Source organism: Triturus cristatus, chromosome 7 (genome assembly GCF_964204655.1).
Source record: "Triturus cristatus chromosome 7, aTriCri1.1, whole genome shotgun sequence".
In the NCBI taxonomy this organism is placed as follows: Eukaryota; Metazoa; Chordata; class Amphibia; order Caudata; family Salamandridae; genus Triturus; species Triturus cristatus.
The window spans coordinates 135,246,404-135,272,014 of record NC_140590.1 but is presented as its reverse complement, the minus strand read 5'-3'; the positions used below and the strand labels follow the sequence as shown (position 1 = coordinate 135,272,014).

The window sequence follows — 25,611 nt, the reverse complement described above, 5'->3', positions numbered from 1 at the left end:
GGTGTGTGCATCCACATCACTGTGTTGGCCAGATGCATTACCTCTTGTTCTGATGGGACTCAGAAACATTCCTGACAGAAACACAGGATTGAGTCCCCATCAAATTCTCATGGGAAGATCAATGAGACTAGCATTTCTACCAGGACACAAACTGTTGAGTATAACTGATGATCTGGTACTAGATTATTGTAAAGGATTGGCTGACCTAGTGCGTTCTGTCTCTCACCAGGTTGGAGAAGATGCAGTTGCCAGGCAGCCGGATCAAGCATATGATCTAAATCCCAGAGACTGGATGGTAGTAATCACACCCAAGAGTCGTGCCTAGCACCCAGGTGGTATAAGCCGCCACAGGTCATACTGGTTACAACAACAGCAGTTAAATGTGCAGATTTGCCTAGCTGGATCCATGCCAGTCATACCAAAAGAGTACCAGCTCCTGAGGAAAAGGAACCACAACTGACACAAGTAGTTGAGGGTGCTGAAGATTGTACAGCTGAAGAATCTAGAATAACAGGCTCTGAAGTAGCTGATTAAGAACAACCGAGCACAAGTCAGGAGGACTGGATACCAGTGGTTGACATACCTGATCCTGGTGATTATTAAAATAAGAAGCAGAACCAGATTAGAAAGGCAAGAAACTAGAGAGGATCAGACAGTTGTAGAAGAACAAGCTCCGGAAAGGGTGAATAAAACAGTTGGAGACCCTGAGAATGATCAGACAAGGAGAGAAAAATATACTCCGACAGAGGTGAATCAACACATTCATGGATCTGAGTAGGGACAGATAGGCCTAGAAGAACACGTTCAGGCTGCAGAAGAGCAAAGTGCAGTAAGACCTGAGCAGGACCAGTTAGGAAAAGAAGAACACGTTCAGGAAAAAGAAGAACAAGTTGAAATAAGACCTGAACAGGACCAGTTAGAGGAAGAAGAACACGTCCAGGCAGATGAAGTCACAACAATAAGCCCTGAAGAAGTACAGATAGTGAGGGACTCTGAAGACGAAGATAATCAAATTGTGCCACAACGTAACGAAAATAAGAGAATACTTGAAAGAGACGAGGAAAGTGAAGGGGCAGTACAAGCCAAAAAGGTTAGAAAAGGTGATAATTGGCCAAGTGGTGTTAAGAGACTAAAGTATCATTTAAAAACAATAAGCAAAGAACCTGAGCAAGTAAATGAAGTCACTAGTCAGTCTGGGGAATTGACTGGAAAACCCAGGCGAAGGAGCCAAAGAATGTGAATTTTGAACAATAAGTTCAAAGGTCCTGAATGGACCTATATGATTCTTGAAGAATTTGAGAATCGAGATTTGAATGAAGAAAGTGACGAAGAAATAATTGTTGAACAGATTGATGAAGGAGAAGTGTAACCCCCTTGAAGATCAAATAAAAAATAAAAACAAATAAAAAAATCACAAAGTAAAGCAAAGAAAAGAAGAGAAATCTTCTTAAATTAAAATGGCTGATGATAGGGTTGCTGGAAGACCAAAACAAAATTGTATAAAGAAATGTTGTAGAATATGTCTATGTAGCATATTTTTAGTACTTATATTCTGGTTAATTTTAACTATAGCAATCCCTTATTTGATGGTGACAGAAAAGAAAAATAACACAGATACTAATGAAAGAGTGGCTAGTATAAAAGGAAGTAGAGTAGAATCAGAAGCACAAGATGAGATAGATTTACATCACACTGTGACAAATAACGACACTGCTTTAAATGTATTCTCAAAGCTATTAGTTCAGTACGTAGACACCATGGAGTTTAGTGATTGTTATATATGTATGAAATTACCAGCATCAGTAGCAGAAGGTGTCACCTATCACCATGTACCATTAACATATGGTATTTCATGTAGTATATTAACTAGGTTATTTTATAGAACAGGAAAATTACAGTATTATTATTCAAATGTAGTTGTGATATTTTCAGAGGTTCCTATTCGCAAGAGTATGAATCCAGTTCTTAGTACTAAAGATGCACAGTTTATGGGTGAATATTTCTTAACTATGGAAACAATAGATATAGCAGAAGCACACAAAAACAATCTAACGTGTTCATTACACTAAGAAGAAATGATATTTTTGAATTTATTGGAGGAAATGAGACAGGACTTCCAAAGAAAGGCTTCTGAAAAGAAACCTCTAATTACTCAGTGGGCTGAGAAAGAAGAAATATATACAGCTGACAAGACTCTGGCTGCGATGTACCTAGATTTTGAAAAGAAAGGGAAGATCTGCCTCCATAGATTAAAGACTGACTATAACAATGTATTTATTGTTTCCAGTGAATGTGAACATAACATTTTGGTTATCGGAGGATGGGGACTAAAAGGGGGAACAGATCCAGTATTTCCTAGAGTTTATTATGTGTGTGGGAATAAAGCTTATTTTAGGCTGCCTGCACATTGGTATGGGAGTTGCTATTTTGGAATAGTATTCCCTAAAGTCTATCATGTAAAAAGAATCACTGGAAGCAATGAAAACATAAATGAACTAACCCATAGGAAAAGAGCTAGTTTTTCAGAAATAGTAGGCGATATATTTAGTGCATTGATACCTTCAGTGGGAGTAATTCTGAATTCACGAAAAATGTGTCAGTTATCAACCGTAGTTGATCGTCTATCTACTCATACTGCTGGAGGATTTTGTAATGATCAATAGTGAAATGGTTGGAATTAGATCAATGGTTTTACAAAATCGACTTGCTCTTGATATATAATATTGGCAAAAGAGGGTGGAGTCTGTAAAATGGTGAAAGCGTAACATTGTTGCACTTATATTCCAGATAAAAGTGTAGAAATTGGAGGTTACATCAAAAATATTTCTAAACTGAAAGAAGATTTGAAACCACTGGAAGTTGACAATGTATAGAATAAATTAACAAATAGTTTTACCTCAATAGGGACTTGGTTTGCTAATATAGGCAAAGGTTTTGTAGGCCAAATAATCCACCTATACTTGGAATAATAATATTAGTCTTAGCAATTATGACATGGTGCAAATGTTGTAGAAAGAGATATGAAGTAAATGAAAAGTTAAAGAAAAGAAAGTATGAAGTAATTCAGTTAGAAGAAATAAAAGGTGAACTATATAAAAAGATGAAAAAGTCAAAAGATAACAATAAAGAAGGAAACGAAAAGATCGGAAAGGGAAGTGAGATGTGCTAAAGTTGCCATCTGGTTTGGTGATGGGTAATTTTGTGATGGCACGAATGCCATCAGAGAAGGGACTCGTATAAAAGAGACTTGCTCGGATGCAATCCTCTCATATAACTCGTAATGCTGTGTTAATAAGGTATTGTGTAAATTAATATGCACTATATTACATTTCTAGCATGATGAAGCTTGCTTACGTGTTTTACTAACAAATAACCCGAGTGAAGCTTAAAATGGCTGCTAATGCGGGAAACTACTCTGCATGCGTCAACTGCATCTACGCAGAATGACGTTCTTTCACTTGGAGGGAAATTTCTGCACCTGCGCAAATGCATTTACACTGGCTGCTTGCAAGCTCACATGCTAAGCATCTGCTTCGCTGAAACTAAACCAATCTATTTACTAAGTGCTAATGCGGGGAGCGATTTTATAAGTAAATAGGATTAGAGTAGAGATAGGTGGTATACAGTGAAATCATTTTATTTTGAAATTAATATGTTTCTTTTTGACTTCTCTATGAGTTCGTATTTGGGCCTCCGAGTGGGACTGAAGCCTGTACTCCACGTGATTTTTACGCAGGCACAGTAATAACAAGCCGGGAAGCTATGATGTCGATTTTGAAACCCGTCCAAGGCCATCATTGTTACATGTCCTGGGAACCTGCTGGACATCCTGCTTATGGAACAGACAACTGTTATATGTATTCATTTTCATTGATACAGATGTGAAATGCGGTGCGAAATAAAGCTTGGGAATAAGAATTAAGGGGCGGGAACATTAAACAAAGAACCAAAGAAAATTATTAAACTTAGCATGGTGTAATGATCATCCCCCTTGCCTGTCCAATCAGAATTAGGAGTTTCATAAAGTTGAAACAATAATGGGTGGTACATGAGCAATGAAAGGTATAATTGAAGTAGTTTTAGTTAGTCAGTCATGAAGCGATGCTGAGAGACCGGGATGCTGTCCAAGAGCTGAGCGAATGCTGAAGAAGAATCGATTTGCAGGCTTATCATTTAAGCCAATTAATTAGAAGAAGATCACGGAAGAATCGAGGAGGGAACTAAGGCAAATAATTAGAAGAAGATCGCGGAAGAATCGAGGAGGAAGATAGTGTCAGAGTGGGGTGCGACGCCGGCCGTGTATCTAGAAGAGGTCATCTATCCTGTCCTGAATCCTGTCCTGAAACCTGTCCTGAAGTCTTTGTCACCTGTTCTTTCCCAGGGGACCCTTCCAACTCCTTGGTGAAGGGGTTGGTTTCCACATCATCCTAAGTAAATATACTTCTGTGTAGTATGTCAATGTACTGCCCTCTCTCTCCTCTCTTTTCTGAGTACTGTCATTGTGAAGCTTCGTTCTAATGTAGGTGACTGATTATTGAAATAATTGATATTTCTTCCTTGGAGAAACGGAGTACGTACTGTATTTTGGTTTTGGCTCACATGAATTTAACTAGATAAAACATTTAAACTTTTCCCGAGTCTGTGGTTATTTCAAATTTTAATAAGAAATAAAATTCTATGTCATTTTACCATCAACTAGTTTGAACAAATAGGTCCATTGACCAGAGGAAATAACTTTTTGATCAGTGAAAGATTAGTTAAAATTTGCCAGGTAACTAATCTCATAAAAAAAGGCATTTATATAAAATTTGACCCCCAGCGGGGATTAAGTCCCGTTGAATCCTGCAGGTCCCTGGGTGCCAGCTAGCACACCAGGTACCTCCACTAAGCGCCACAGAGCTGCGTTGCAGAGAGGTGTAAAAAGGGGCATGGCCTTGGACCACCTCTCTGCAACGCAGCTTTGTGGTGCTTACTGGAGGTACCTGGTGGGCTAGTTGGCCCCCAAGGACCCTTAGTATTCAAGGGGACTTAATCCCCCAATTTACAATGCACCAGGGGGTGTGTTTGCACACTTGTACTATGAGGCCCCGCCCCCTCCCTGCTCCACTGTGCAAACGCGCCATCTGGCGCATTATAAATGGGGGGATTATTAATCCCCTTGAATCCTGAGGGTCCCTGGGGGCCAACTAGCCCACCAGGTACCACCAGTAAGTGCCACAGAGCTTTGTTGCAGAGAGGTGTAAAATGGGGCGTGGCCTTGGACCAACTTTCTGCAACTCAGGGGGTGTTTGCACACTTGCAATATCAGGCCCTGCCAACTCCCTGCACCACTGTGCAAACGCGCCTCCAGGTGCGTTGTAAATTGGAGGATTAAGTTCCCTTGAGTCCTGGAGGTCCCTGGGGGGCCAACTAGCCCACCATGTACCTCCAGTAAGCGCCACAGAGCTGCGTTGCAGAGTGGTGTAAAAAGGGGGCATGGCCTTGGACCACCTCTCTACAACTCAGCTCCCTGGCACATAGTGGAATTTTCTGGTAGGCTAGTTGGCCCCCAGGGACCCTCAGTATTCAAGGGGAATTAATTCCTCAACTTACAACACACAGGGGGTGCATTTGCAGAGTGCTGCAGGGAAGGGACGGGCTGGCTTTTATTTTTTTGATGTGTGGCCCCCTTCTTTTCCCATTTTTTGGGCCCTGGGGACCCCCACTGCCTGACCCTATTTAAAAAAAAATAATAATAAATGGGATGGGGGCCACGTTGCCCCCCTCCTGAGGCCAATTTCAGCCCCGGGGACCCATCCCCAGGAGCATGGTCAGATTTATAAATGTTTTTATTTTTTTAAATTTATTTGGAGGGGGACCGCGTGGCCCCCCTCCTCAGGTCAGTTATGGCTCCGGGGACCCCATCCCCTGGGGCCAGCCTTTCCTTTTTGTTTTTTTTTAATTACATTTTTTTCAGAGGGGAGGGGGGCCGCATGCCCTCCGTCCCGGTCCACTTCTGGCCCCGGGGACCCCATCCCCCGGGGCTTGGCCACTCCGTTGGGGACTGTGGGGGGAGCCCCAGTGCCCCCATGGTCCATGCCGGCTCCCCGCCTCCTGCGGGAGCCGGCATTGCTTTTCCACAAGGGTAGCTGCTGACATGCAGCTCCCCTTGTGGAAAAGCAATTCTGCTTTGCTTCATTGAACAAGAGCAGGTTTTCCTGCTCTCGCTTCAATGAAGCAAAGCAGTTTGCTATGGCAGCGCGGGAGCTGCACGCCTCCCACCCTGCCATAGCAAACAGCAGTGTCCCAGGGGTGGGCACCCTGGGACACTGCAGGAGCCAGCGCTGGAAGTGGCAGCCCCACTCCCTTTGTCAAAATAGCCCCATGGGAGGTGGTGGTCCCCGGGGGTCCGTTACGGACCCCCAAATTTAAATAAGTATGTGGCCAAGGGATGTGGTGGTCCCTGGGGTGTGTGGGGGGCTCTTGCCACCCCACACATCTATTTTTTTGAAAAAAACACGAGCCCCGGAAAGTTGCCAATCCCTGGGGCTGTGGGCGGGCCGCATGCCCCCCCGCATCCAATTAACAATGCCCCGGGGAGGTGGCGGTCCCCGGGGCAGCGTGGGGGGTGGGACCCCTCATGCATATTTCTTCAATAAGCTCCGGGGTGGTGGTGGTCCCCGGAGCTGCGGGGGTGTGTGCCCCCACACATAATCTGTATCGCCCCGGGGAGGTGGCGGATCCCGGGACCGCCGCTGTTCTTTTTAGACCATGCCCCCGGGACCTTGTCCACCCGGGGGCCACATTAAAATGTTTGTTGTAATTTCAGACGGGTTCGCGACCCCAATGCGAATTCCGTCGAAATTACAAAAAAAATGATTTTTTGGGCCCTGGGGGTCCTTGTGAGACCCCCTGAGCAGGCCTAGGGGGTCAGGGTGTTTCGACCCTGCCCCCTTTTCTTGTTTTTAACCTTTATTTTACTGTTTTCTTGTGACTCAGTTTTACCGAGTCACAAGATGGCTGCTAACACTTCCTCGTTTGGAGTGTTGGCAGCCAATCAGAGTGAAGCTTGTGCCCGGGAGGGTTCGCGAACCCTCCTCGGTGCTCAGATATCGAAACTTTCTTTTTCTAATTTCTCAGCAACTACTGAACGGATTTACACCATTTAACAAAAAGGGCTCTTTCTGAACCAAGATCTACCTTTTTGTCAAATTTGGTATAATTCCGTTCAGCAGTTCGGGCTGTAGCTTTGTCTAAAGTTTCCTATGGAAATTAACATGGGGAAATCTCGTTTTGGGACCCCCTTTTTTCTCAGCCCTCGCTTGACGAATCACCCCGAAACTTTCAAGTCAGGAGCTGACCTGAGTGAATATATATATATATATATATATATATATATCATCACTGCACACACACACTCACACACATACAACACCTTCTACATACCCTGCATACACACAAAGGGACATTTACAAGGAAATCCCAGTACATCAATAAATACAAAACACTGCAGATAAGTCCAATTAGAGGCAAGTTTTTAAGGCCAGAAAATAGCTGGTCTTAAAATTGGTTCAAACACTTGGGCCCACATATGAGATGTTTGGGTGCTGGACAGAGCTGCAAGGCATATTGCTGTGCTGCCCTGCACCAAAAACAAAGGTCAGGAATGCACCCTATCAAAAAGATAGGGTGCATTCCTGGGCCCAATTGATGAAAAGTGTTGCATCGCTGTGATAAAACAGTGAATGGACACTTTTCACTGCGCACTCCTTGCGACACCATGGCTGCGCCATATTTACTGTACTGCACTCCATGTCGCAATCAATGACAGATATGTCTGGAATCCTGACGTATCTGCTGGCGCTACAGTTACGCATTGCTGCAGTTGTGTTGCAAGCATAACGCAACTCTAGCAATGCATGGGGCCAGCCTATCCCTATGGCACTGAATCACCCTTACGCCTGTCATGAGGTAGGAGTAAGGTTTTGATGCGGTGGCGTCCTAGAATTGTCACAGTGAAATCTGATAGATTTCACTGTGCCACTCCAACAAGGCTTTGTTGCATGGGAACGCCCACCCTGCATACATCATACCTGATGCAGGTATAATGTAGCACAGGGCTTTACAAGGTCACGCATATGCCTAGATGCGTCACTTTGTAAATACGGCTTAACGTGGTGCAAAATTCAGGCTGCAAGTACATCAAAAAGATGACACAGGCGGCTTTATATTGTCGGAAGGGGCTCATGAATGAGCCCCTCCTTTTTCCCTTACGTTGGCGCAGAATGGCTGCCATACGCCAACGCAGTCACCCTTGTGCCATTTTGCATGGGTGACTGTGTTGCGGAGTTGATTGATGTTGTGGAGGAAGGGACACCTACCTGCACAAAACCTATCAATCCAGGGTATTTTCTCTTTCTCTGTGTGAATGCTGTACACAGAGAGAAAAAAGAGGAGAAAGGCATACATTTATCCTCATAGCGCCTCCCAAACGCCACCCTAGAGTTGGTGTTAGATTCTGACGCACTCACAAGATTTACGGTTTCTCTTAAACCTGGGAATGCTTCAGATTCCATTGGTTTGGTGTGGGGACGCCCACAGCAATGCCCCTTTCACACTGTTTAATGCTTGAAAGGGGCACATATTTACAAGTCAATGAAAAGTCACGTAAAGCGGCTTTACGTGGACTTGTAAACGTTCTGTGGCACATTGCGTCACTGGCACACCAGACAAATGATGTCACAGCGTTGAAAGAGCCTTGGAATATATAAGAACTCCAACAATTCATCCTTGGCAAGGTTAAAGACGCCATGGACCTCCTGCCTTTGCAGCCCGGAGTATCAAGGAGACCACCACCACCACCACCCTTGACATACATTGCTCACGTAAACAACTGCTCTGTTCCTTTTTGGTGACAACAGACTTGATCCCGGTAGACCGGAGCTTCAGTACAGGAAGCTGGAGACCAGGAATCGAAGAAAGCCAGAGACTCTCCGGAGCTGTCTGTAACCGTGGAAGAAGAAGAGACGCACAACAAGTCAACATTAAATTAGGTTATCTGCCATCTAAGCAGTCACCTCTGAGGGCTGTATTGATTCCGCAGAGGACGACCACATCCCAGGGGGAGCGTTCGGGGGAAGTGGTGAGATCCTCTCTCTGAGTGCGATTGCACATCGTTGCTGCCGCATGCATTGCCTTCCGCCTCTCTTGTATAACCTGCTGCAGATTGGGGGTGGCTTGTAGTTGTGGTGGGGACGCCTGCTCCTCCTATGCCTCCCAGTATGACTGGCTCCATGAATGACAGCTTGTTCCACAGAACCTTCACTCCCTGTCCGCAGCACCTGGCGACTAGTAGATTGCAGCCAGGTCCAGACCTGTTCAGTGGCTTCATTGATTTGCGTGTCAACATCTGAGATCACTCGCAGCCTTTATAGGTAGAGGAGGGTGTATTTGATGCCCAACTCTCGGAGGCATCGCTTAACCACTAGAGACAAGCGCCTCTGCACCCCTGTGGCGTAGTCAGGGAAGAAAATCACTGTGGCGTTATCCACTTTCACCTCCCCCAGCTTGTGTACCTTCCTCAGGACAGCGTCACAATCCCAGTAGGAGGCAGAAGAGAGAGGGTCTAGGACCTGTCCCCAGCAGCAGGCGGCTCACCGGCACTCGATGGGCCTGCTCCATAATAAAGGATGGGGAGAGTGCACCTGCTGGCAGTAGGTCACGCAACCACATCTCAGTATATGCCACTGTATTAGGCTCTTCTACTCCTTCAGGCAGACCCAACACCCTCACTTTGTTATGCTGGGAGCGGCCCTCTGCATCCTCCGCTGCTCTTGCCAGTGACTTCACATGTACCATTAGCTGCTACACCTCCAAAGCTGGGCTCAGGGTACTCGGGTATACTTTGGCCAGTTCTTGCTCTATGTTGTTTACCTTGTAAGTCAGCTTGTTATGATCTGTGTGTTCCAGGATGAAGTTGACTGTGATTTTGTCTAGGCGGCCCTCAAAGGAAGTGACCGTTTGTTCGAGGGAGGTACCCACTGCGAGTACAGAGTCTAGTTGAATTCCAGGCTGTCTACTGTCACCTGCCCCGGCAGCCAGCGATCCCTAGCTGCTCAGTTCACAGTCACAGTGGATCGGCCAAATGTCGATGCCGCCCCAGTCTGCTGGTGGGCCATTGTTGAGCCAGATGCCCAGGCACTATGTATGACATGCGGTGCAGTGCAGTATGGCCTATGGCCCCTCTCCTCCAGTCAGGTGTATGGTAGCTAGGAATCTTCGTTTCCAGCGAGACAGATGGAAATCCCCTGTACACCCAGGAGCTCACTACCAGGGGGTGAGGGAAGGCAGCACCACATGGATGCCTCTCCTGATCTAACAGTGGCGACCAGATTCGGTGTACCCCAGTGCCCCAGTGAGTAACGGCAGATCAAGCTGCGCGCCCAAGGGCCTGGGCCTGAACCCACCCCATGCCCCTGGCACCTGCAGCCACCAACAGGCGATATCAGCGACCAGAGCCAGTTAGTGGAGTTCACTACTAGTCTTGTGTGGTGCCCTCAGTGATGTAGGTCATCCGCAGCGCAAGGATTGCTTAGGGCAGGGTGTGCGTCACCCACAGTCTTTAGGCCTGGGCCCGCGCCACATCCCACCTTCTCCTCACCTGGACATCGACACCAGGGCTCAATCCGCCGCACTCTGTCCGAATCTGTGACCCAGTCAGCAGGAGCCTTAGTCAGGCAGGATTTCACAAGCCTGAGTACAGCAGCCGCCACCAAGTCCGAACCTGTGGAACCTCCTAAATCAGGTGATGCAACAGGGCCCCCTTAGGCGTGAAGTTGCAGCCCTCCGTCCTCACCCTCCACAGCATCTGGGCAGCACCACATCCTCCGACCTGTGATGCAGAGAGGCACGCCCCACCATTAGCAATCTCTTCTGTGCCCCCGGTGTAGGGGTGGTGCATGTTATGCAATGCAGACCTCCCTACGTTGGTGCGCAGGAGCGCCTCTACCGATCACAGCTCCAAGGGGTACCAAGTGGTCTTATCACACAGGTCAGTAACATGTCTCCATGTGACCTGCTAGACTTTACCACCAGGTAAGAGTGATTGCTGATGCCTCAATGTCTACCATCATGGCCCACAGGCCTGGGCCCGACGCAGCCTGCCTCTACTCTCAGGCTGCAGCGACTCACAAGATCGCTGCCTCCAACTCCGGGTCTCAGACCCAGGTTCAACGAGGCCTCTGGGCCACGGACACTGTCCGCGCTTCTAGGCATCTGCTGCCATGGTGTCGCAAGGATGGCGCTATGAAAAGTGCTGCATCACTGGTTTTCCCCAGCAATGCGCCTCTTTTCATAAATGACGTGAGCACAGGCCAGGTGGTTCTCTGCGGTCGGCAGTTTGCAGCGGTCCCCAGTGGCTCAACAGCTCACTCGCAGCCCGTGCACCAATGCTTCGCTTCGTCTTTGCCCTCGCCACTCCAACCCGCCTACCGTTAGAGCGTCCCATCGGGTGAGGTGAGAAGCGGCAAAAAGGAGATTCCAAGGTGCACCAAGGGAGCACCGACCTGCGGGAGTTGCTCGGGGTAAGGGTCTGCTTGGAAGCCAGAAGCCATCAGCTCCAGTGCCCCTGAGCCCCAGAAAAGAAACTTAGCCCCGACCCCTACCCACAGAGAGAGGTGAGCAAGTCGGTGAGACAGCCATTCGGCAGGGGGACAACGCAGCTTAGGGGGGGTCACCTGCGGGGTGGTCAGCTAACAAGTGGCTACCATGTTGCGAGAGCTGCAGAAGCAGTGAAGGGGGGGTCCAAGGAGCTTTGTGTTAATTACTGTTAATAACTGCACATTGCCAGCACCCCCCGAAGACTGCAACCGAAAAAAAACTAGAAGAAAAACTCCAAGTAACACAATCACCAAGACTTGGCATTTCATACACCTACCAAGCTACAGAGAGCACCGACACTCCATGCGGTGGGACTGCTGACCAGGGTGTATTTGCTGGGTGTCTCCTTCGCCTGTGGACCAACGCACTTGCGAGGGGAGACTACAATCCCCGTGAGCCCCTGCTCCTGACGTCACTACCGCCGCCAGCGCGCCCGGAGGCGCTTGATAAGCTGAAGCTCCCTCCGCGTCGCGGGACGCGCGCGGGTGACGCCGGGCTGAGCCCGGGCAGAGGGTGGGCCGTCTGTGGCCGTCCGGGGCCAGAGGAGGCCGGGACGGGACACCCCCCGTGGATCTTCACGTGTGGTCGACTGAAAAGCCAGGTGACACTGTCTAACATTGCCGCGCAACGGACTTTATCGTAATATATGCGCGTTAGCGGAGTGAGGGGGCATCATATTCGCACATCATGAGCAGACGTAAGGGAGCGGTAGGGACATTGGATGCTTTTATGATTAGGGCTGAGAGTTTATTGACTCATGAGATTGAGCTAACTGAGCGGCGTCTATCCTTAGACCTTATGACGGCTCAGCGACGCTCATCTCTTGAAGCCGTGACACAGGGCGATATCACATGCCACCGCCTTTCTGTGCCACCAACCCTGTCACCAATGCCTGCGACCCCTACTCACCAACTGTCTCCATTAGTCGCCTCAGCTACACCCCCTGAGTTTCGTCCTAGTGGCCAAAAAACCCGCACCAGATCCAACACTTCTAAATTAACTGGAGTGACTAAATCTAGCGGCCCACCGGCCAAACGGAAAAGGGGGGCTAATAACAAATCTAATACCTCCTGTCGCCCCGTCAACTGTAATAAAACGGTATTACAAACAATTGTTGTATCTAATACTGAGTCGGTGGGCACCCAAACTGACGAGCCCACTCCTACCTCTCATAGTAAGGATGATATTATGTCAGCCCTGGAGTCGGGTTTAAAAGCCATAGTTAGCCACTCTAAGGCTTTATTTGATGCACACTTTGCCCCTTTAAATGAGAGACTTTTACGCATGGAACAATTGTTAACCCGGGAGCCAGCCCCTGTTTCATCGGTTGCCGATCGCACTTTCCTACCTACCTCGATGGGCTTACCGGGGGGCCCTGACAACCTAGGCACCGGGACAGCCAATGTTAACAATGGTACTCAGCACTTGCACTTACACAACGGTTCATTACAACATCTCCCGGCGATTGTTCCGCCTTTTCCACCGGACATTGATGCCAGACCACGGCCCACTGCACCAGTTCTACTGAAGACTTTGCCCAGTACCGTGACCTTGAACCTCCCCCCCGCATCATACCCCTATGTTATAATTCTAGCCGGAGTCCCCTGTTTGCCCGACACAAAGAAGGAATCATGGGTGGACCTTCGTAATAAATGTGTGGACTGGTTAAGGAAACATAAGGGTTTTGAACCGGCCAGATTGCATGAAATCATAATGGTGCGGAGAGTGGGATGGGTGGGCAATTCGGCCAAAAATATTGACGGGGATTGTATTGTCATACATTTTTCCAGACCCCATATTGTCCAGTCTTTAATGCGCTCCCATGAGTTATTGCCAGGGCTTACGACGAACATATGCATGTTTTCCCTTGGCCATTTTTATAAACCCATCTCCAATAATCGTGTGACTATGTCTATGGCCCTCCCTCTGGCTAATCGCTTCTTGGCTCTGTCCGACTTAGATGTCCCTGATTGACAACCAAGACCGAGTAATGAATCTTCTCCCCTGTCGCTGATTGAGGACCCTATTCTGCTGTTAGCACCTGTACCTGTCCCCTCTGATAATCTTCTTAAATTATCAGAGTGCACAGTACTAAGGACTGGTACCTCAAATTCCTTAAATATTATAAGTTGGAATATAGCAGGCCTCCAGCAAAGGCTCCTTGACCCTGGGTGGGTCAACTTTATTCAGAGACAGGACATAATTATTTTACAGGAGACGTGGGCTACTGTTAACTTACATATTAATGGGTTTCAGTGTTACAATATTCTTGCCACTAAATCTAGAATGGGCCGTCCTTCGGGAGGTTTATCCATTTGGATCAACATCTCTGTTGGAGGCTCTTCCAGGGCCTTGCAGACGAATAATCAGAATTTCCAGGCTATTTTATTTAAACAGAAAACTAGTCTTTTTCTGGTTAATTTTTATAACAATGATTTTAGTTCATCATCTAATTTACATTTTAAGAACCTTTTCAACTTTATTACCACTTTGGAGTCTAGGGCTGATTTTAACGATACTTCTGGCCTTGTACTGGGTGGTGATTTTAACGCTAAACTAATTGATTATTGTCCAACTATTAAGGACTGTAACTTGGGTTTGGGGTGCCAAAGGGGTGCGGAATTAACTACCTTTTTGAGCACACATAACTTGGAGAATGTTATGGACCGTTTCCCTACTGTCCCACTAGTGCCCACATTTAGAGGTAGAGACTGTTCCTCAACAATTGATTACATTTTTACTTCCCCCGGGCTGGCAGACTGTATTAGTAAGGCTATGGTTATTCCAATGTCTCAAGGGGATCATAATCCTATTAAGATCAGCCTGAAGATTATCCATCGACCAATTTACAATAAGGAATGTGGTGCTAGGGACCTGTCCTCTGGTTCAAACAATTTTAGATTAAAATGGAGGGGCATTAATGTCATGACAACTGTCCAGACTTTGGTCAGAGATAATCTCCCTCTTTTCCTCTCATGTTTGTCCGATTCAAGTCCTAACCTTGGGGCAGTAGACGATTTTGTTAAGATTTGCTTAGCTCTTCGAGCACAGCTCACGATCCCGCTGCGCGCCTTTACGGATGACCAGGGATGGTTTGATCATGAGTGTTCTCTGGCCAACCGTGACTTGCGACTAGTCTTATCTGCTAGCCCGAGGAACCTGTCTGATGTAAAAAATGCTAGGACTCGATACAAATTGGCCATAAGTAAAAGGAAGGAGGAGATTCTCGAGGAGCGTTGGGAGGTTCTAGCGCAAACAGCCGCCCGGGGAAGGGGGGATATCTTTTGGGGCGCGGTTAAAGACCTGCGTTGCTCGGGTCAGCTTGCGACTCCAATGGATTGCACCATCCCTGGAGCAGCATGGGTGGACCATTTTTCTAAGATCTACGCGGCCCCACCCTCAGGGGCGGCCACCCCAATATTTAATAGCCCCCCACGGGTTGATATATTATTACCTGAGGTGGAAGAGGCCATCGCACAGAGCGCGGGGAATAAAGCCCCTGGCCCAGATGGCCTCCCAATTGATATTATTAAGGCTCACCCTGATTTATGGGCCCCACTTTTGTTGAATGTTTTTAAGAACTTAATTTTTACTTCTCCACCACCGTCAACCTGGTCATCTAGTATAATAGTGCCCATTTTTAAGAAGGGCGACCGTTCCCAACCGGCATGTTACAGGCCTATCTCCCTTATTGATAACACCTTAAAGATTTTAGGGAGAGTATTGTATAATAAAATCCTATCATGGGCCGAGGACAACCAAATTTTAGAGAGTTGCCAGTTGGGTTTCCGCAATAAAGTCGGAACCGCGGAGCAGTGCCTTAATCTGAACCTTATTTTGGGCAAATACACCGTAGCACGTAATTGCCCAATTTACTTGGCCTTTATGGACCTATCCACTGCTTTTGACCTTGTTAATAGGTCATTACTATGGAAGGCCTTATTGGATTACGGTCTGGACGAATCCTTGGTACATTTCCTGGCCTATTTGCACAGAGACTTGAAGGCCTGTGTCAGGATTGGTATTGGGGGTGAGGTCTCTGAGCTAGTTAGAGTTAATAGAGGGGTTAGACAGGGCTGCGTCCTTGCTCCTCTCTTATTTATAATATATATTAATGGCCTTCATAAACATCTGGTTTCTCTAACCGCCGATGTCCCGACCATAAAAGGTAATCATCTCCCCGCTCTGCTTTATGCAGATGATGCGGTCCTCATGGGGCGCACCCCAAACGCTCTACGTATTTTAGTGAATGGCTTTGTTGCACATATGGATTCCCTAGACTTGAAGACCAATTTTAAAAAGTCCTTTGTAATGTCTTGTGGCCCGAAGAGGCGTCATATTGGCAGCATAGTTGTGGGGGCAGAAAGACTGGGCTCCACTAGCAGTTTCCCGTATTTGGGTGTGGTCTTTGCTGCGAACAACTCCTGGAGTGGGCATATAGCCCATGCCAGGAGTAAGTTCTCAAAGTCCATCAACTCCATTTTGAGCCTCCCCCGTCCAAAATTAACCGGGGCATTGCCTGCTATCTTAAAAATATACAAAACTCAATGCGTCCCGGTTGCTACTTATGGTGCTGAGGTTTGGGGAACTGCTAGTTGTTCCGACTTAACTGCCGAGGAACATAGATTTTGTAGGAAACTTCTCTGTGTTCCCATCACTTCCCCACATTTTATATGTCATAGGGAATTGGGGTTGCATTTTATAGGGGATTTTATTCGTGCACGTCCAGCCCTTTTTTGGCTGGCGATTTGGAAAAACCCCGCCGCCATTCTGACTAAGGATATCATCGAGGATTGTCTACGCTGCGACAGGGGCTCGGCCATCCCCTGGTTATCAGGGGTGTCTAGCGTATTTCGCAGCGTGAACCTTGAAGATACCTTCCTAAAACCAACTACCACTGTGCTCCCCACTAAATGTGAACTTAAAAAAGCACTTTATATGTCATTTGATGCTGAAAGGGTAGTAAGGGAGTCTTTGAAACCTAGTGTCTGTGGATACCTAGCCCGTAATCTCACAATTTTTCCGACACCCAGTTATTTAACCCTCCCGCTGAGCCATTGGGAGCGTGGCCTTATATTTCGCCTCAGGGCAGGCACTATTAAATATGCGCTTAGCTTTCCTTTATGGAATTTTAACGACCAATGTGTTGAGCCATGCCCTTGTGACTCCCAGAGCAGGCAAACAATTTTACATTTCCTATTTTTTTGTAAATTTTACATGAAGTACATTAAATGGTTTTTAACTCCATATTTTAAAAAACTAAAACCACTTAGCCTGGAACTTGCATTTTCAATGATTTTGTCCCTGGATGACGATGAACTTGTCTTTCGCATGAGCTCTTTCCTAAAAACTGTGGTTCGTGCCCGGTTAACAATGTCCTAAAGTAATATGGTTTACTCCTCATGTGCAAAACAGTATTTTAGTGTCTAATTGCATGATTTTATAAATGTTTTGTCTTTTTTCTGTACTTTTATGGATTGTAATGATCCAAATAAAGTTTTCATTGATTGATTGATTGAAATGATGCCCTGATTCTGCATTTTCTCTTCGCATGGGACTTTGGCTGGTCATCCTGGCTGTTGGTAGGTTTAGGGGATGGTTGTTGACCTATGCTGAAGTTGACCCTGGCTGCTCCATTCTGCATTCCATTGTTTTTATTTTCCCTTTTTCATTAGAGGTGGATTTATTGGCTAATGTAAAGTGACGTTGGGATGACTAACGTGATTTCTTTTTGCCACTAATTGGCCTTTTGTCACTTTCCTCTCGCTAACGTACATTTTGTTATCGCCTTGAAACTAGTTTTACCGGCTAGCTGATACTATAGCCATGTAGCAACGTATTGTGAATAAGTTGCTAACAGGTTGATGGTTTTCGGCAATGGACAGCGATGAGAAAATTGCTGCTAACCAACGCAAAAACTCGTTAGTGGCAATTCTTGTAAATATATCTCTGAATGTTCCTTTCTAGTAAAACCGCTAAATGAATTAAGAAGGAAGTGAATCTAATAAACGATTTAGAACACTCTATCAAATAATACAGTAATTTCTAACTCTAAACCTTTCCCAGCTTATATACACAAGGAAAAGCTGAACTTAAAATCAATATAGAGAAGCTCAACAACAAAAAACTCCAGAAGGATATTGTAAATTTCTCATACTGTTAGACCAGTCATCCTTAGGGTGGTGGATGTCCCCAGACCTTTTGCTTTTTGCCTCCCCATTTTGCTGGTTTGTTTTGTTGGCCGTAGGATTCTGAGCACTTTACTACTGCTAACCAGAGCTAAAGTGCATCTGCTTTGCCTCTAAACATGATGACATTGGTGTATACCTGACTAGCATATTTGAGGTACTGGTAAGTTCCTTGTAAGGTGCCCAAATACCCAGGGCCTAAACTTCAGATGCTATTAGTGGGCGAGAAAGCAAAAGACACACAACTGATGGATGGAGTGCAGAACAAATCAAAACATTCACCCCCAGTCAAGGGATCTGGGTTAAATTCATCATTCTGTTGCTCACCATGCAACCCCAGTTCAGACCTGGCCATATGCAAATCAGTCTTGACCTTGTGCCTCATGGGAACAGTCCAGCCCGAACTGCCAGGCGGTTCCTCCCGATACTAGAAACAAGCTTCCTGGGACTGGTGTCTGGGTATCACCCCTTATCAGCCAGGCCTAACTAGCTTGACTCCAGTGGCATGGCGGGCGAGGGACCCACATCTGGGCATACCCATTCCAATTGGTGTGACAAATGCAAAAACAGCAATTGATGGATGGAATGCTGAACAATGTCAAACATTCACCCCAAGTACGGAGACCTGGGACTAAATCCATCATTTATTTGCTCACCATACCATGCTTGACTCCAGTGGCATGGCGAGCATGATGGATTAAACCAAGATCTGTGACTGGGGGTGAATGTTTGATTTGTTCAGCAGTCCGCCCTTCCTTTGTTCTTTTTGCTTTTATCACCGTAAGTGGGAAGGGTATGCCCACACATGGGTACCGTGCTCACTGTGCCACTGGATTCAAGCTAGCCTGGCTGATGATACTCCAAAACTGGTCCCAGAATGCTTGTTTCAGGTCTAAGGAGGACCTGGACTGGCAGTTCAGGCTGGACTGTTCCCATTAGAAGCAGTGTCAACACTGATTTGCATATGTCTGGGTCCAAACTGGGGTGGCGTGTTGAGAAAAAAATTATGGACTAAATTTAGATTTGTGACTGGGGGTGAATGTTTGATTTGTTCGACATTCTGTCCATCTTTTGTTTCTTTATCATTTAGTATGTACCAAGCTTATCCTGACTAGAGTGGTTGTTCCTGCTTAGCCTGGGTGCATACCTCAGCCAACAGGAATCCCATTTCTAGCATGTATCTAAAAGAGATTTTTACAACAACCAGAAGAACATAAATACACTACCCCACTATCAAGGATGCAGTAAACACAGGTTTATTAACTCCTCTGATACTTCATCTTACTCAGAGAAATAAAGTGACTCTCAACCACTCACAAGTCATATCAAGGGCCTGTCTAGGGGTAATGTTTTAGGACAAGGTCGGGGGAGAGGCCAAGGGAAGAAGTTGTAAGCTCTCAGGAAGACCACTTTTATGAAGCAGAAACAAGTTTACTCATAAAGGGTATACCATTTGTACTCAAAACTAAACTAAACCAGGCTATGTTAAGAATAGAGTTAAACTACTCTAATTCTTCAGAAAAATGCACTTTAACTTTTCTTTTCAAATAAGGCTCGCCCTCATTCAACGGTTTCTCAGGTTTAAGACAGTCATTATTTTTTTAACCACCATCAAATAATATTCCCATGGAGCTACAAACAATTGAGAAAATGATATTACATGATGATACAACATAGATGAGCACAAAAGAAAACACTGAGAGAAACCTCCAGAAGGAAGAACAACAGGCCCTGGAGCGACTGAAATCAGCAAACAAAATAATCATTAACTCAGTCGATAAAGGCAGGGCTATTGTGATAATGGGCTGCACTAAGTATGAATTTAAGAAAGAAATTAAACAGCCCATTGAAACCAACATCCGTGAAGGTTGGATATCGAAATAGGAATATGAATCTTACTAATAAATTTGCAAGTCAGTAATATAGACTTTGCCAAAACTCACAAAGACCCAGTTCATCCCCCAGGCCACCCAATAATATCTGGGGTAAATTCTCTCTAAGAGCGATTGACAAAATATATTGGTGTGTTTTATAAAGCCATGATTGAACAAATCCCTCATTATCTAAAATTCACAACTGACATTCTCAATAGATTGGAACACAAAGATGTTGATGCCAGTCAAGAAATGTTTGTGACATTGGATATAGTCAGCTAATAATCCAACTTCCTCCAAGGAACAGCAGTCAAAGCAATGGAAAGCTTCTCTCCGAAAAGCAACCCAACCACATGAAGTACCAGCTATATATATTTTGGATTTGGCACAAATTTGTTTCAGAAATAATTTTTTCTACTTTAATCAACTGTACTATCTACAGGTGAAGGGTAGAACTATAGGCTGCCTTTTAGCTCCACAGCTGGCTATTATGTTGGTGGTAAAATTTGAAGAATAATAGATAGAAGGTGATAATCCATTCAAACAACATATATTAAAATAGAAAAGATTTATAGATGATATGCAAAGGCAACTCCGTGACTTTGTGTTTTGAATGAACAAAGGGACTCCAGACATCACATTTACCGTGCAGTTTAACCGTGAAGAAATTATTTTTCTGGATTCAACCATAAAACAGGCTGAAGGTCAAATATATATCACACTATGTACAAAAGAAACAGGTCGCAATACTTTCTTGCACTGTTCCAGTGGCTATCAAAGAGACCTCAAGGACAGGCTTCCATTCTGTTAATTCCTGCATAAACTGTACGAAAAGATTACTTTAAGAATGTGGGTATATTAATTGCTAGATGAAGGGATGGACAATACCCTTACAAACCCCTGCGACGGGCTATGAAGAGAGCCTGGTACACATCAAGAGAGAGCCTTCTGTAACTCTGATTAAAAAAAACCTTAGACAGATTGGGTTGCGTTACAACTTTTAACATAAATACTAACTTAATTAAACAAGTTATCAGAGAAGACTAGCATTTGATTTCCCACCTATTCCAAACAACATAAGTTGCAGCAAAGACCTTGACTCCCGGGATCACCTATGCTGTAAATTCTTTTACACTTCCTAAAAGGAAAGCAAAGCTTTGTAGTGATGACAGTTAAACTGGTACCTGCCACAATCTTTAGTCTAATTACAAGGGACATTAGTACGCACTGTGTGTGGTACATATATATAAATTTGCTTTCTCTATTTACTTTTCCATCAGTGATTCTTAATCAGGATCACACCATTTTAGGTAAGCACCCTTAACGTAATCACATAGGGTGTTGCGAGAGATACATGTGAGCACTCTACGTATGGTGTGTCTTTGTTTTTAATTTGCAGTGCACAATCATTTCGAAATTCGTGACATTGCAGGGTATGAACATAAGGTTTTAGCCCTTTTATTTAAAATAACAGATTTTTTTAATTATATTTTTTGTGAACAGTTCTATTTCCATAGGCAAACCGCCCTAATGATGACCTTGTTTATTAGTACATTCCACATATAGGTTGTGGGGAAGTTTTTGAATAACCCAGGATGTTTCTCTTGCCTGTTCTTCCACATATGGTACTTGAACTGTTGGATTTGAAAGCTATGAATAAGTCAAAAAGCCCCCTCCCCCATTTTCTCATTCATTGATTTTTAAAGGACCAGCTCTATATCATGATCACAGGACATATTATGAGTGATAAACTTTAAGCACACTGTCTATCATTGTAATTGTTTGATGCATATATTCTTTCTTGCAATTCAGTCTCATAATTTTTCTAGTTGTATCTGTAGTGCTTTCTAATACATATATGTTTCAATATTTATATAGTGCTTTAACACTGAATATTTGATTGAAAATTATCAAAGAAATTTACATGCTCAGCACATTTTACATCTATGTGTGGCTGAATTAATGATTAATTAATGGCAAGTGGTTGGTGCCCTTTTGTTCTTCACTTCAATCAAGTATACATCAATCCCTTGCCAGTACCTTCCAGTACAAAACCTATTCTTCAGACAACTCAGATTCCCATTCACTATGGCACAGGGATGTCTGCGTTAGTGCATGGCCGCCTAAATTGAGCCAGCATAGAGAGAGAGCAGAAAAGTAACACATCTTGGTAGATATGGCGCTGTTCTACCCTCTCCGTTTGACGCAATGCAGGACATGAACTTAATTTATTGTACTGCGTTGGTTAACTTCTTGATAAATCTGGGCCTTCATGTCCTGCTTCATCTGTGATCATTGATTTCTGACATTGTTTCTGTTCCCTGTACTCCAATCTACTATAGCTGCTGCTGCTTTTTTTGTTTATATCTGCACGTAGTTATTTTAGACCTTTCTCTTTTTCTTCAGAAATAACTTGTGTGTTTCAAAGATAAGCTTTCCAAACCATGAAAGATTAACCTCCTGGTCTCTCTCTCCGCTTGGCATTCTGCTACAGTTCAGGACTCTATTTTCACACTTATATATTGCCATCTGCCCAGGAAAGGTCCCACTGCTTCCCACTTCACGTAGTTAATGGGGCTAAGAATTCCACTGTTCCCTTTTCAGCCATCCCATTTGAGAGACCGAGTGATATGGAAGACCAAGTGGTGCTTACCTTAGAAGTTGATTCATACTGGTCACCACAGAGTGCCGGGGGCTGACTGTGAAACGTTTGGAGATTCACTGCTAATCCTGTGACAGCCCCAGAAGTTCATATAACACACACACAGTTCTAGCAAAAGTAAGGCTCTCATTACTAGTTGGCTGGATTTTTGATGGGGTTATTATGTTATAATATCCCTAGAATGGGGATTAACCATGCAGACCTGCAATTATCATGTCCTTTGCTGCTGGTTATTCCTGATGGGAAACAGCGTTTACAGCGCTGTCATTACTTCGTTGCACCATTACAACACAGTCGTTACAACGACCACGTTGTTAGTACGTGATGCATTTACATCACCAGCCATTACAACGTCTTGCACTAGGGGGCGCTGAGGTATTGGAACTGAATTCCAACACCTTCCCTACTGTTACGCAAACTGGAGTAGGAATAGTAATTAATACTAATCCTAAGTCCAGCGCACCCCATAGTGCAAGTCATTGTAATGACATGCGATGTAAATGCGTTGTGTACTAACAACGCAGTCGTTGTAACAACCGCATTGTAAAAGCATGTAATGTAATACATCGCGTTGCAATGTACCATATTCATCCTGATTCCTGGGACAGCTCTGGTCAGATTTACTGCCTGCTGTGCACAGGTGGTAAATCTGAAGAGAAGTGCACCCTTGTAGGTCTTTGGGGTCGAATGGTGTCAAGGGACAGTGCAGGCTTCAATAACGTTTGCAGAGGAGAAAGTGGGGACCAGCTGTGTCCCAGCCACTGCCCTGTGCAATCTGCATTTTCACCAGTTAAGGATCTGTATCCAGTAAAAGCTAGCCCAGTGTTTTCACACCTGGTAATTCTGGGTGCCAAAACAACGAGCAACATGTAGTCTTCTGGAGCAGTATTGATACCGCTCCGCAAATTCATACTAAGGCCCAAAGAGTTCTGTTCTGTTTTGAAAAAGCTTCACTGTCACAGCATAATTTTTCATGATCAAACATCTACCTGAATGTATGTCACTATCACCACAGAATTATATGACACAAAACTTATTACAGGTTTGCAATTAATTTTCCCATGTTCTCCCGTTTAACTAGAATTCACACCTCTTATTGCAAAAGGAGAAGATCCATTCAGAACGGACACTCTCCCTGAAGACCTGGGATATGTCACCAAAATTAAGAATGGAGTAATTTACGTCTATGCTAATGAAAATGCTGCCAAAAAAGATGAGCCAAAAGACCTACCCTATCCAAATCTAGAGCGTTTTATTGATGACATGAATTTCTTAATTGCCCTGATTGCCCAAGGTCCTCTGTAAGTATGTCACATCATCACTGTTTTACATTTGCTTTTATTGCATGAAAGGTACAGAAAATATATTTACATTTTAAAGAACACAACAAAAATAAAAGAAACAACTAGTACATTTTCTCCAAGCACCTCAAAGGTACTCAGGGCCCGATTCACAGAACTAATCTGAGACAAAATCCTAAACTTACTACTTTTGGTATTCACAGAAGGCATTTAGTAGTAGTAAAGTCAGGATTTTGTCTTAAATCTGTCTTAAGTCTGTCTTGAGTCGGTCTTAAGTCTGTCTTAAGTTTGTCTTAAGTCAAATTTAAGACAAAATCCTAACTTTACTCCTACTAAATGTCTTCTGTGAACACCAAAAGTAGTAAGTTTAGGATTTTTTCTCAGATTAGTTCTGTGAATCAGGCCCACTGTCTCTAAAGCCACCTCAACTGCAACGGAGACAAAAAATGCAATGCAGGATCAGGAGCAATCTTAATTTATTTTCGACCTCTCAATCCCTAGTCCACTTATGAATTTAATTAAACTATCAATCTTAGAGAACCAGAGTTACTTGTAAGTAGCTATCTCTTCTCTATTAGTAGACAACACTTGAATATCATTCAGTGAGAGTCCATGAAATAAATTAAGAAACATGAACAAATGAAATGTGAATATATTTATGAATAAATAAGTATTGAAGTCTCAAGTATTATGAGAGGACACGTTTTTTACATGACATTATTATTATAGACTTTTGTTCCCTTTTTGATCCACCAGCGATCAGAGGCGCCAAATCAAATTTGCTCATTTTCTTCTACAAGGATTTCAGACATTCAGCTTTCAAATGCTAAGTCCCTACCCCTTTTTCGTTAGCAACTTTGTGGGCTGTACAACTTCTTTATTGAGAAATTGATTTAATGAGTGTCTACCTTAAACCTTAACCTAGTTTGCCATATACAGGGGAGGAGGGAGTTCCTGGTAATGGTGCCAATATGCTTCGCCAAATTTTTGCCTCAAAAACATCAATCTTGTGACGCATTAACGGATATGTTCACTTCAACACTGAGACACACAAGGGAGTATTCAGAAAATAAAGGTACTCCCCACATACTTGTCAGTTTGCCCCAGGTCTTTAATGGCAGTATCAAAGCAAGCCCGATTCCCGCTGGTCGTGTGAGGAATTCGCTCCCAGAAACAATTATTAAAATAGACATAAATGATGACTTTACAACTCAGAGTTAATGGATTTATGGCAGTTCTGAAAGGGTACCAAAAACAAACAAACAGCAAGTACTGCCTGCTGATGCAATTATGAGGAAACAGACAAGTCTACTTCCCCTTGGAAGTATAAGGGTTCATCCACCCATCCAAGATACCTTGGAAAAAAATGACAAATTGAGTTTTTCACTCAATTTTTCCTAAACAATGATTATCCGTCCTTAAAGTGTGCAACAATTTAAATAATCAGTATTTTGGTATGCAATTTGACCGGGCCTAAATCATTTCTACATTTCCCTTCCTTCAATTGTTTCCATCCTGCCCTACTCCAAAAGGGAGGGAAAATAAAAAGTTACATATCGTAATCTCATGTGACTGCAGATCTGTCCCTCTAGTCCAATAGACCGCATAAGCTAAGACACCAGAGCCTTGCAGATTAATGTAGACAGTGAATCCATATTGTAACACCAATCACTTGACTTCAGTACATATGAAAAAGTCTTTAAATCTGTGTTATTATGGATAATCAGATCTCACTACACAAATCAAGACATAGCAGCCATAGCAACAAGTGTCCACTGATCCCAAGGAAATGGCATAAGCAATGTATAACCGAATAGGTAATTAGCTGTGCACGATGTGAGCTCAGTGCAAGTAATAGGTCCACTATTGTCTTCTTATTGGAAACCAAGTATCCAATTGTAGCACTTGACCCTGGCAGAGTAGCGAAGCAGAGCGGTTTGCTGCCTACT

General features: G+C 44.4%; 1 protein-coding gene across 1 annotated transcript in view; it reads left to right on the top strand.

Annotated features, from left to right (window-relative positions):
* The window catches only part of AMPD1 (adenosine monophosphate deaminase 1), a 567,491-nt gene that overhangs the window by 131,075 nt on the left and 410,805 nt on the right, over positions 1-25,611 (top strand). The window contains exon 5 of the mRNA XM_085615836.1: positions 23,443-23,662. Within this exon, the coding sequence (XP_085471962.1) occupies positions 23,443-23,662 (220 nt within the window). The remainder of the gene's footprint in view (positions 1-23,442; positions 23,663-25,611) is intronic.